At 42.3% G+C, this 12738-nt stretch overlaps 1 protein-coding gene and 1 long non-coding RNA gene across 11 annotated transcripts in view; one reads left to right on the top strand and one right to left on the bottom strand.

Moving 5' to 3' along the window:
- Positions 1-12738, bottom strand: part of NPAS3 (neuronal PAS domain protein 3) — an 858324-nt gene that overhangs the window by 19029 nt on the left and 826557 nt on the right. For all 8 annotated transcript variants that reach the window (XM_078448332.2, XM_078448333.2, XM_078448335.2 and 5 more), the window contains 2 exons: positions 10903-11096; positions 6113-6219 (listed from right to left, as the gene is read on the bottom strand). In XM_078448332.2, the coding sequence (XP_078304458.2) occupies positions 6113-6219; positions 10903-11096 (301 nt within the window). The remainder of the gene's footprint in view (positions 1-6112; positions 6220-10902; positions 11097-12738) is intronic.
- LOC144616669 (uncharacterized) overlaps positions 1-12738 on the top strand; it is a 215239-nt gene that overhangs the window by 88447 nt on the left and 114054 nt on the right. The window lies entirely within an intron of this gene.

The following is a 12738-nucleotide window of genomic DNA, read 5'->3' as shown; positions in this document are numbered from 1 at the left end:
GAGCTGGGAAGGGGACAGAGAGAGAAGGGGAGTCACAGATGCCGAAGCAGGCTCCAGGCTCCAAGCTGTCACCACAGAGCCTGATGCGGGGCTCGATCCCATGAACCATGAGATCATGACCTGAGCTGAAGTTGGCTGCCTAACTGACTGAGCCACCCAGGCACCCCATTCTGTGTCCTTTTCTATGCTCTGGAATGTCCCTGACCCTACACCTCTGCCCATCTGCCACCTTGGCTTCTTGCCATCTTCTTTGAAGTTCCAGGGAAGATATGCTACCTCTGGAACTTCTCGTCCTCCCTTCCTGCCCCCCATCTCTGGGGTTTCAGTGTTTTGTTTATACGTCTCAATAGGAGTGCCTGGGTGGCTCAGTCGGTTGAGTGTCCAACTTCGACTTCAACTGTCATGATCTCACGGTTCGTGGGTTCAAGCCATGCGTCAGGCTCTGTGTTGACAGCTCAGTGCCTGGAGCCTGCTTCAGATTCTGTGTCTTCCCCTCTCTCTGTCCCTCCCCCACTCATGCTCTGTCTCTCCCTCTTTCTCTCTCTCTCAAAAATAAACAAACATTAAAATAAGATAAAAAAATATACATCTCAATAGTCCTCATTTTACGCCACCTTTCCAAAATTGGTTGTTTTCATGCTATGGTCTCTACTAGTATGTAAGCTCCCTGAAGGTAGAGACCACATCTTAGTTATTTTTGAAACCTTACTGCAATACCACAAAGCTATACAGTAAGTACTCAGAGATTTTAGATGAACTTGAACAGGGAAAATTTTTGTATTCACATGTGCAACAAGCACATGGAAAAAATGTTAACCTGGGGAAAAAACTGAAGACCTCCTTTTGCTTACATGTTGACGATTACTTCCATTTATACTCTCTTGAATATCAGTGGAGGAGGCTAATACCTGACATCTTTGTAAAGAAGTCCTTCTCTTTATCAAGTAATCACATACTTGTTTCATTTGAGCACTGACCGAGATACCCTCGGTATCCAATTCCCTACTTCTATTTTACTGTTATTCACAAGATTCAGCCAACTGAAGAGGAAAATGAAGCCATTAAGATTGTTAGTCAATTTGTATTTACTTCATGTAAGACAAGAATGCCTTCTAAATGCTAGTATAGTCCATCCTTCTCAAACGTTAACCTGAATGGGAGTCCACTGGGGATCTTGCTCACTGCAGATGAGGATTCAGTTAGCTGGGGGTAGGCCTGAAATTCTGTATTTCTATAAACGCAGGGACCAAGGACACTCAGCTGATAGTTAGGCCCTTGCTGATCTCTGTTCTCTGCCTGCCTTTAGACTGGAAAAGCCAAAATCCATACTTCCTCAAAAAGAAAAAAAATAAAAAGACATAAAATAATACTGGCAATTCACTTCTACATAAAAACCTGACTTTATTTCTTCTCCATGTGAGCATCTTTTTTGGTTAATGGACAGGCACATGACGTGGGCTGACTTGGCTTCTGAAAAAAGTCTGACACGGTAGCTATTACATATATTTCTTTTCATGGGCATTTCCATATTCATACGGAAGAAGAGGAAAAACTCATTTGCTTTGGGAAAAAGTCCAACCAATGATCAGGTTGCAGCTAAATCCCTGAAGGCCCAGCCCCGAAAAAGGCTAAGATCGAAAGATAGAAAAAAAAAGTCCCCTGTGCTATTTGCACTCGGCCCACCCACCAAACTTTGTGCCTTCCTTTCTCCCTTCATTGCAGCTTCCTTTACTGTGTGCAATGGCTGCATACCCAAATCAACAATTAAATTCCCCCTTTGTTTGCGTGGCAGATGACAAATGCATGGAGGACATCTTGTGTTTCCGAGGCAGGCAGGGCACTTACTTTGATTGATGCTCGGTTGTGGAAAAAAATGAGCTGGGAAGGAATTACAATGGAGGGCCTGCAGACTGGAAGGGGATATACTAATTAGTCCTGCATTAAGCAGTCGGCTTGCATTTGGCGATGAGACGCCTTCAGGAGGGAAGCATAGGGGTTATTGATGCAAAACAGCATGCATTGCATTATGCCAGGTAGCTGTGTATTACTTTTGTTAAGAAGGATAAAATTTTGTAATTGAGAAATAAATGCTTAGGCTACTGTATTTTTTTTTCTTTTTTAACATCCTCCAAATATATTGGGCAGCCCATCCTTTTGTAATTCTACGAGATCTTGTAGACAAGGCAGAAGTCCTTCTTTCTTTGTGAAATAACTCTTACAGAGTTTCTTCATCCTGGTTAAGGTTCTAGGAAGGGAAAACTGCTACCAGTTCTATACTTTCTGGCTCCTTTTCTCTAAAGTCCCACGGCTGCAGAGCCCTGAGCCTTGCTAGTGGAGCACGACATTGTAAAGGGAAGTTTCTCTCTGCCACTCTTTCCAGGTTTTAGAAACATTGCTGATTTGACCTGGAAAGGACCCTAGGGGTATCTCAAGACAAATTCAGCAACTTCTATAGACAGAAGGCTGGACTAAAAGGGACGAAAGAGAGATGCAAAATATGTTTCTCTGTTCGGTTTAGCATTTGTGGTTTGCCCTTCTATTTTGGGCTAAAGGCAGGGCGAGAGTAGTAGATGGCTGCACTAGCTAACCGGGATCTGGGACTCCAGGGAGACCTGACTGGTCATCTTCAGGCCAATACCTCCTGAGCAATGGAGAAGTGGAGAGTGTGATAGGCAAAGATGCTCAAATAATCGCTTATATGAGTAGTTTAAAATTCAAACCGTGGAATGGTGATTTGGTCAATTTGGCCTGGAGAATCAGTGAAATTGGGTTCAATGACTCCAGTAAGGTGGTGTAAGGAAAACAAATCAGAGGGGTCTTTGGTCACAGTGTGAAAGAAGAGGGCCTACAACCCCCTTGGTTTTAGAATCCCAGTAGGATTTCACTCACCCACCATGTTGGTAAGGATAATGCGATTCTTACTGATTGTTTATGTTGGAAGCTAGTGTGAACTATCGGGCCATTCATGTTAACTTGGTGGGAGAGTGAGTGGTCCGGAGTTCTTGGTTCAACTGATGAAAGTTGTCAATTCCTGATGGAGCTGAGATTCCCCTCTACTTTTCTTATTCTAGAGACAAGTTCATCTATGGATTTACAGATGCCTAAGCTAGAAGAAAGATATAAGTGAGAAAAATAGCATTCTGAGTTCTCAAAGACTATTGAGTCTTTTATTTTAAAGTTTTATCTGTAAACCGGAGTGTAAGACAGATATCAAACTATCAGAAATATCAGATGGCTAAAACCTGCCTTTCATGCACAGAAACAGGAATTGTGCCAATAGCTCTAGGAAGAAAAGCTAAATAGTTAATGTAGTTTATTTTTTAACCACCCCTTTGTTTTAGAATTCTATCTTATTCCTGAGCCGATTCTCTGTCACCATGACCTTCTCCTGCCAAGAAGGTACAGTTGAGGCATCCTTCAGTAATAGCCTAGGGCTTTGGACGAGCAGGATACTGCACTGGCATTTTGCCTTTTCTTCCAATGTTTACACAACCAAGACTTATTACATGCTCTGTCATTTTGTTACTGGGCTGGCTTTGGTTTGAGAATTAGGTAAACATCAGACATTCCATCACACAATTTTAGACTCAATCTTACTTTATAATGATGTTAATGTTTATTGTACAAAGCGAGATGCATTTGTATATTTTAGCATTTTATTTCAGTCACAGAATGCAAAACCTGACATTGGCATCAGTTTGATTTGTGTGTGTGTGTGTGTGTGTGTGTGTGTGTGTGTGTGTGTGATTGAAGATATTAAGCACTACAAGAACGTTGAAATTTCAATCTGATTAGGATCAAAATTCTTCAGGATCAAAACACTCCTTTTCCTCCCCCTACAGTTTTACTAATTGTGTGCTACTTGACATTGTGGAGTTATTCCACAGCATGATAGCTAAATATGTGAAGTGTATTTTACTGTGCGGAATTATCAGCTCATTTTATTTGTTTTTCATGTGTTTGAGGTTATTAAAAGAACTTAAAATTAGAAGTCGTGTGTATGAGTTGAAAGAGTGAACTCAATCATTGTTAGTAGGCTAAATCATAAAGCAATAGCCAGTATGTCAATATCAAGTAATGAAAAAAATCACAGAATTTAAAAGCATACCTTCTCTGTTTATTAGTTGGCAAGATACCAGAAAAATTAGGAGACTGGTACAATAGTGAATGGTGGAGTTGTTTATTTTCAGCACTCGCAAATTATTCTGGTTACTGAAAATGAGATAAAAGTAGATTGGAAAAGAATGGCATCAAACATATTTGTTGGAGACCTCTGCTTCATGGGAAGAAATGAATTGCCCTAGCTCACTGTTCCTGAGGAATTGTGTTTCTTCAAGCTGTAAATCAAATCCCAGAGAGATAGCATGACGTTTTCCAAATAATAACTGAGGATGACATAGTTCTTTTTTGTCAGCATCAGGTTTCTGAAGTTAGACCTCAATTAAGATTCCAAAATGAAAAAGCACCCTTCACCCCCCACACGCATGGTGCATGACAGTGTCCTAAAAACAGTATATTCATTTTTAAAGTCTGGATCTCTGGCATATATCAGTCCAAAAATATATCTATAGCCTCCTCCAAAGATCCTGATTTTTCTCCATTTTCTCTAAATTCCCAGCTACAAAGAACCTGATGTTTCTTTTCAGGAAGCAGCATCATTTTTTTCCCCCAATTAATTGAAGAGCCATCTGCTTCTGCGATGCACAACACCCATTCATTCTTAGCAACAAGTGTGTTCCCCAAATCCCTGGTGTGCAATACCAAGGCACGCACTCAGTGTTGGGAGTAGAATCTGCTGGAGAGCAGCCTTGCAGGCAGGCTTTTCCCAGAGACGTGATGTATACAAAATTTGACACTGAACTTGGTCCCACATCAGTGTTGCTAATGCACAGTTAAAAGGCAGCACAAGATGCTCACACTTCGAGGCTTTGGCGGGCTTACTGTCTTGCCATTATGCTTTTGAAGATGCGAGTTTAAAATGAGCAAACAACAGCAAAGGGCAGGACAGACCTGAGCCAGCTCTCCTCAACCATGGCAAGAAAGCGGGGGGGGGGGGGGGGGGGACGGGGGGAGGAAGTAAATTACAAAGGCCACCCGGCTAGCATTTCTACATAAAACCTTGACCGTCACGCTGTAGTATTTCATTGGTGGCCCTTGCCTGTATTTAAAACCAGAGTTCAAAACTGGGTTTAGAGCATTCTAGGAAGATGAGCTGGTTGGCCCCTCATCTTTTAGGAAGACTCTACTGATTGGTCATAAAAAGGACCTCTTGTGGGAAAAGGGGCAGCCTCTTGCTAAGAGGTTCAGTAGTCTAGTGCCTTATGCTTCATGGGATTGTCCGAGGCCCTCAACACACGGTGTAAACGGCCCAGCTGAATGTGATGAGGAAAAGCTGCATGGGACCCGGTGTGGGAGTTTCTGCTTGGACCTGGCCAGAACACCATGGGTCCTTCTTTCTTCCAATGCCAAAAAAGGTACCTTGGATATCAGCTTGTGAGTCAGGAGCTGGGAACCAGACTCAAACAGCTGAGATGAGTTTCCCTCTCCTGGGAGTTGGGAGACGGAGGTAAGTTTTCCTTTGAATAACCCTCTTTCCAGAAATACAGTGAAAAGACACTGCCTTTGAGAGCTGCTGTATCCACACGACGTGCTCTGCCACTGTGTCCCAGCTCCCCTGGGCCTCAGTTTTGTGGTTAGTCAAGTAGGAATTGTTAAAGTCTCTGGTCTATTTGAACTTGTCTTCTCCCTTGTATCTCTTGAAACAGAGACCACACATTTCAGAGTGGAACTTGCTCTCTAGAAAATGAAAGGGTCAAGAAAGCACTTACGACAAAGGTTTTCCCATGGCTTTATGGGAGAGAGAGCACAAGAGAACACAAAATCCTGTGTGAGGGCCTAAACATCCAGCAATTTCTCTAGGCCTGAGGTCCAGCTTTCAATCTAATTCCAACACAGGTGGAAGTGATGTAGGTCTCACTTTTTCTCACTGTGTGCTGACAGTCATCTCAAATGCACACGGGAGACACCAAGGGAAAAATCGGCACTGAAACCAAACAAGCATCGGAGAGCGATGATGCCAGCCAGGCTGTTCCCTCACACAGGAGGTACTTACGGTCCAAGTGACTGTGCCTGATGCCCTCGACGTCTTCGGCATGGATGAAATGGTAGCATCTCTTCCCTACAATGTCTACAGGGGTCAGATCCATATAATCGCTAATCCTGCAAAGAGAAGAAAATAGGCTGGAATTCAGAAAGGGGGAAGTATAGAAATTGTTCAATGACTTAGAAATACATCTACTTACAGTTTTCATTATACTGCGGGTACCCACGAGGACATGGAACTTGGAGGGAAAACCCATCACAGACAAGATTATTTCTTTAACGGACAACAGACTTTTTCAAAAGTAGGAAATGTACCAGATGAAGCAACTGTGTTTAAATAATGAGACAGGTTTTTCTTTTTCTTTTTTTTTTTTTGGCATCAGAATACACATTTAGACAACATAATTCTGTGAAATTATTGAGAATCAGTAACAATACAAGATCCTTATTAGAAGCCAAGATAATTCAAGGTTACATAATAAAATAAAAACATGTTATGTTTATACGGAATGATTAGAGACACCTTTCATTTAAACAGATTGGTCTTCTATTGGGTATTTCCATGAAAAAGGGCTTCAGCTGCTTCTTGGCACAAAGTCCAAATTGGCATTCAAGGGATATAATTTAAATGCTGAGACATACAGATGCCTGGGGGTATTATCTTTTTTAGTCTTAGTCATTTGGGAGCTCTGCTTTCACTCCTGGCCCTTTTAACTGGTACTTTGTGGTGGATTCCACACAGAAACTTTTAAACCATTTCAGCAGCGCTTCCAGGCTTGTGCTCGACAGTACGTGTGTGTAAGCCTGTGTCATTGATTGTCCAGACGTCAATGTCCTCCGGCGGGAGCACAGAAAAATGGAACAGAAATTGGAAAACATGTTGGAGGAATCTGCCTGATTTACACAAAGACGTCAAAATGTTTATTATCCTCCTCCCTGTCCGGGTACAGGCTGGTTTTGGTCAGTCCAAAACAGAATCTATCTTTTGTTTAATGTATGTTCTTCACTGTCCCTGTGCTTTTTCTGGTTTATGGCTTACAATGTATCCAAATAGGAAGTGAGGCTTTAGAAATGACATATTTAAGAAACCTATGAGATCACTGGTGGAGAGTTCAGTCTGATCCCGAGGGCTGGGAAAGAAGGAACAAAACAAAAACAGCATAATGTGGAATATGATTAAAATACGCTACCAGTGAGTGAACTTCTCAGTGTCTAATATTAAACATTAAATAATATTTTTGGCCAAACAAGAATTCTTGGTAAGATGAGACTAAGTGGGGCAATATAAAGAATGTTTTTTTCAGAACCCCATGGTTTTCTGGTACAAAACAGAGTAGTTGGTGTTTTCCTAAAACCATTAGCTGCTTTCCAAGCACAGTTTACACCCCCTTTCTGCAAATGAGTGAACAAAGATGTCATTAAAAGGCCCTCATTGGCGTTTCTGAAATTTGCCAGCTCCCTGAAAACATTAGATGTTGGCTTTGCCTGCGGCTGCGCTAAGGAATGCAGAGGAGAAGAATGGTTTGCAGAGGGAAAAATCGGCACTGAAACCAAACAAGCATCAGAGAGGGAGGGCACAGGGCTTGAGTTTCTAGTTATCGATTCCCTAATTAAACAATAACCCTCCCCCTCTCCCCCCGCTCCCCCCCCCCCCAAGAAAAAGCCAGTCATACTTTTGGGAAGACATTCTCTAGTTTACTGTTTATTTGAATGAAATCCTTCAGAACCAGAGCCCTTTACCGTGGTGAATGTGACCAGCTCAGTGTTCAGAGACCTCTTAATACACATGTAGAAAGCCCCAGACCAGTCTGATGACCTATATCAGGATTAGAATCCTAATGGCCCTTGGTATTGTGAGCCTCAGTTTCCTTATCTGTAAAAACTGAAGTGGTTGGGGAGGGGATGAACGAACGAAATGAAATGAACACAGCACAGTGCCTGGAATACAGGGTAGGCCTTTTCCTCAGATAAGCAATTACCTTTAACATAGTTCTTTTTAAAATAACTTGTATCATTTTCAGTTGGGAAGTAATACTATATTGTATTGGCTAATAAGGGGTTGTGGAAAATAGTTTTTTTTCTTTTCTTTTTTTTTTTTTTTAAAGGGAAGAAAGAAAGCTTAAAGTGGGTCACAGAAAATGATCTCAATTACTGGAGTGGTACCATAAGGCACTCGGGTCCATGAAGCAGAATTAATCAATCTGTGATCACAGGAATGAAAATTAAGTGAGGGCTTTGGGATAGGGCAATCACCGGGAGCAGGTAAATAAGATGAGGCTCTGTTTTTTTGGAGAGGGTGGTGGTAGTAAATCTAAATCAAGGGAGCCGACATATGTTTTCAAAGAAGCAAAGCCATAGGTCATCGGACTTAGTATCCGCCTCCCTGGCTTGGATCCCCATCTCCAGCATTCTATGTTTTTAATCAGAATAAACAGCTTTGTGGGCTATAATCGTGTTCTGTAATGGATGGGTAGATATGAAAGGTCCCCTTCAGTGGTTAGTCTGATTGATTCCTTACCACTCAGCCTGACTTCTGTAAAAAAAAAAAAAAAAAAAAAAAAAAAAAAAAAGTGACAAGGGATACAGGAAGGCCCACAAGGAGCTAAATGTCTTTTTTTTTTTTCTTTTTCCTTCTTTCTCCTTTTTTTTTTTTTTTTTTTTTTTTTTAAATCTGTCACCTTTGGGTTCAAATTGTGACATTGGGCATACCATTTGACCTTTCTCTCTAAACTGAAACTGCCTGAGGTTGATGAAGACAGTGGCAACATCCATCTTCCAGAAGTGCCCTGAAGCTTAAATGAGATGGTGTACCCAATGAGCTTTGCACATTGCCGAGTGTGGAGTTAGTGTTCAATAAACATTAACTACCTTCATTATCACTTGCGAACCTTAGCTGATCATTTTGGCTAACCGTCTTTCCTGATAGTCTTTGGCCATTCCGGAAGACCTCTCACATAGCCAAGTATGCAGTCACAATGATAAAAATGTTAACAAATGCCAACAAAACTTGAAAAACAGAGTTAGAGTTACTCATTAAATAATAGTGACGGGTTCATGGTATCTTCTAACCCAGCGAACACTAATAGCTCAGGTGGGTGTCTTTTTCCCCCCGTGAATTCTTTCCTCTGAATCAAATCCTGACCAGAAATGGTAGGCATATCTAACTTGGTCTCCACATCTTCAGTGCTTCCCAGTGGAACTGAATGCAGGTGCCGTCCGTCTTCCTCTTTGGTGAGGCCCTGGAGAGGTCAATTATGCAAGCTGCTTGACCATTCTGCTCTTATTTCCCCTCTGAAAGCACTAACAGGGCTCAGTGAATATACACTGCCTTTATGCCTGACAATAGTCTGTGCGACAAAAGCACCCTCTCAAAATGGCCTCAGTAACTCTCTCGGTGGCACCAGCAGATGGATGGTATCACTAAAGCTTCCTTCTCATGGCTGATACATGCGGGGTTCCTCTTCACTTTTCTCCCTGGGCCCCGTGATTCTCTCTTCCTCAAATCAGTCTCATGATGGGCTTGTGACTTCTAGGTGAAAGGTCTGAGGGGGCACTGTCCCATTTCCTTGTCCCTTGCTTTGCGCTTAATGGAAAAAGTGAACTTTTCAACCAGAGGCTAAAAAGTCCTTTTATCCCAGCTCAGTGGTAAGGAAGGACTGCCAAATCATTTATACGATAAGTCTTTTTTTTTTTTTTAATTTATAAAAACAAAATCCTCAGGATTACAATGTTTTATTTAATAGTTTTGAAAAATTCTCGCCCTTTTTCCTCTGTGGGCCTCAAATTCTCGTTTTTTCCTCTACATGTGTTGTGGCCTGATTGTGCCCCTCCTACCACTGAATGTATATATTGAAGCCTTTTTACCCAATGTGATAGTATGAGACGGTGGGGCCTTTGGGAGGTAATTAGGTTTAGACGAGGTCATGGGGATAGAGCCCCCATGATGGGATTAATGTCCTCCTAAGAAGAGGAAGGGACCAGAGTGCTCTCCGTCCTTTGTGAAGACGCAGCAAGACGTCTGCTACCTACAAACCAGGAAGTGGGCTCTCACCTGGAACCTAATTAGCTTGTACCTTTTAAAAAAAAAACTTTTTTTTTTTTTTTTTCCTGGAAGAGAGAGTGGCTGGAGCAGGGGAGAGGAGCCAAGGGAGAGAGAGAATCTTAAGTAGGCTCCATGCTCAGTGAGGAGCCCAATATGGGGACCCACGACCCTGGGATCATGACCTGAACTGAAATCAAGAGTCGGATGCTCAACCGACTGAGCCACCCAGCAGCCCCAGCTTGTACCTTGGTCTTGGGCTTCCCAGTCTCCAGAACTGTGAGAAATACGTGCCTGTTGTTGAAGTCCCCCAGATAGTAATGTGTTATAGCAGCCAGGCAGGCAGTAAGACAGTGTGCTGAATGCCTGTATGAACACTGTCCATCGTGAGGCTGGGCCCTTACAGTAGTCAGGAAGTGGGTCTGGCTGAGACATCAGGAGATACCTTTCACTGCATAATTCTGCCAAACGTCTCAGCCCTGCTCTCTCCTTGGGTTCTCGGCCAAAATGGGTCTTAATTATAGCATATGGCTGTCTGGGTGTCCCAATTCATTCCATTGTTGTCCCTAATGTAAATCAGGACAGCAATGTAAATTTTGAATAAAAAGCATGTTTGGTGTCAGTCCAAGCAGCCATTAAAAATAAGATCAGGATTTATAATGAGCCTCACTGGGAGAGTAAAATCCTTCAGACTGCTGAAAACACCAACCTTCACCAATGTGTAACACACAACAGAGGAAATGAAAACAAAAACAAAGTACCTATTTTCACAGTAAATGATATTGAGGTCCATATTTACTCGAGTGACGAACATATGGCAGTCAATTCTGACTTCATTGATCGTAGGGGGAGGCAGGGCATGAGCCACAACCACAAGACCCATGATTTGGCTGGGAACGGTCCTCCCGTGGGATAGTGACACCCTCAGTCGTAGCCGGCCTGTTATGTGAATCACCTGTAATAGAACATTAAGTACACGACACAGTCAAATTTACATCTGGGATGTGACAGTATTTCTTGCAAGAAATGCAAAATTACATCTGGAACAACCAACATTAGCTTGTATCTTCTGTAATCATAATGGCTGTCAAAGTGCCCTTGATGTCCTCAAGGCAGGGACAAAAGAGAAATAATATTATATGCTGAGCTTTTCTCAGTGCGGCATTATTATTGTGCAATTCTATTTTCAGGACTTTTTCTTTCCCTTTATTCTTCTTCTCCTCCTCCTCCTCTCTCTCTCTCTACCTCTCTGTCTCTCTTTACATTTAGAGGAAGCGTATAACCAGTTAAAATGACCAGAAAGTTGAGCAATGAGCTGCAAAAAGAAATGTTTGCATTATCAGCACTTGTTAATGGATGATGTTTGTCTGTCTCCAGATCTGTACTGAGTGGATTACAATGGCCATCTCCTTTCAGAAGTATGGCTCATAGCTTTCCTTTGCTGGGGGGGTTTGATATTGCAAAAAGGCCAAAGCCTCCAATGAGCAAGTCTTAGTGACCATGACATGAATGGGCCTTTTAGAGCATAGATATTCCATGTTAGAAATCACTGAGTTACCAGTAATGCTGCGATTTAGTGCTCTATGGGGTTGGAGATCAGAGGACTTTGGCCTATCATTTGTTCCTTGAGCTCGTTCTAAAGCAGGATCAGGAAATTTGCACCATTTTGGTGGCTTGTTTGGTTACTTGTGCAGACACAGGAGGGAGAATGTTGGGCTGTCATTTTTGGTTTCTTAGCCAAAGTATACCCTAGATAGTCCAAGCCATCTAGAACCAAATGAAAGTGGTTCGTCTTTGTCACACATTTTAAACAGTATTTTTACAGACGTCCTTTTAAAAGTTGCTTTGCTTATAAACTACACATAGAAGGACAGCCATAATGTCAACTTCTTTAAGCGATGTTTTGAGGAAACATAAATCATAAAAGTATGGAAAGTATAAAGGATTTGTGTATTTTGTGATGATGGAAGTTGTGTGGGGTGGTGGGGGGAGGAGGGTGTTGGAGGCATGCGCGCACACGTGTGTGTGTGTGTGTGTGTGTGTGTGTGTGTGTGTGTGTACTCTATGTTCCTAGGATGGTGCTACAGTGTGGGTGGGCCTCCAAAACTAGGTTGTAGATGTAATTACTGTGATTCACTGTACCAGGGAGGTCGGTTTAGTAGCTAACCAAGTTCTCCCTTTGGTTTGCCTCTCCAAAAATGCATCATTGACCATCAAACCATCTTTTGAGATTGTTGGCTTCCCTCTTTGCCATAAGGAACTGAAGTGGGAAGTAGATCTCTGGCCTCCCAGGAACAGTAGGATCTAATGCCTGCTCTCCTTTGCAGGGGCTTGACTGGTAATTCCTTTTTCATTTTGTTTTTGTTTCCCTCAAGTTACTCAGTTTTCCAAAAGCAAGCCACACCGCTGTCAGTCAAGAGGCAGGATCAAAGCTTATGGGGCTGCTCTTCGGAGTCCTGGTGTCCTAAAGAATACCTCTTTCCCTGTTCCCTTTACATTTGCACCCAGAGCTGCAGATCGGGAAACACCAACGAGAAGGATTATTTAGGGTATTTCAGGAGCAGCTTTTTGACCACCCACATTTGAAGTTGACTAAA

The sequence above is a fragment of the Panthera onca genome, chromosome B3, assembly GCF_046562875.1.
Source record: "Panthera onca isolate mPanOnc1 chromosome B3, mPanOnc1 haplotype 2, whole genome shotgun sequence".
NCBI classification, from domain to species: Eukaryota; Metazoa; Chordata; class Mammalia; order Carnivora; family Felidae; genus Panthera; species Panthera onca.
This window is presented reverse-complemented; position numbering and strand designations above follow the sequence as displayed.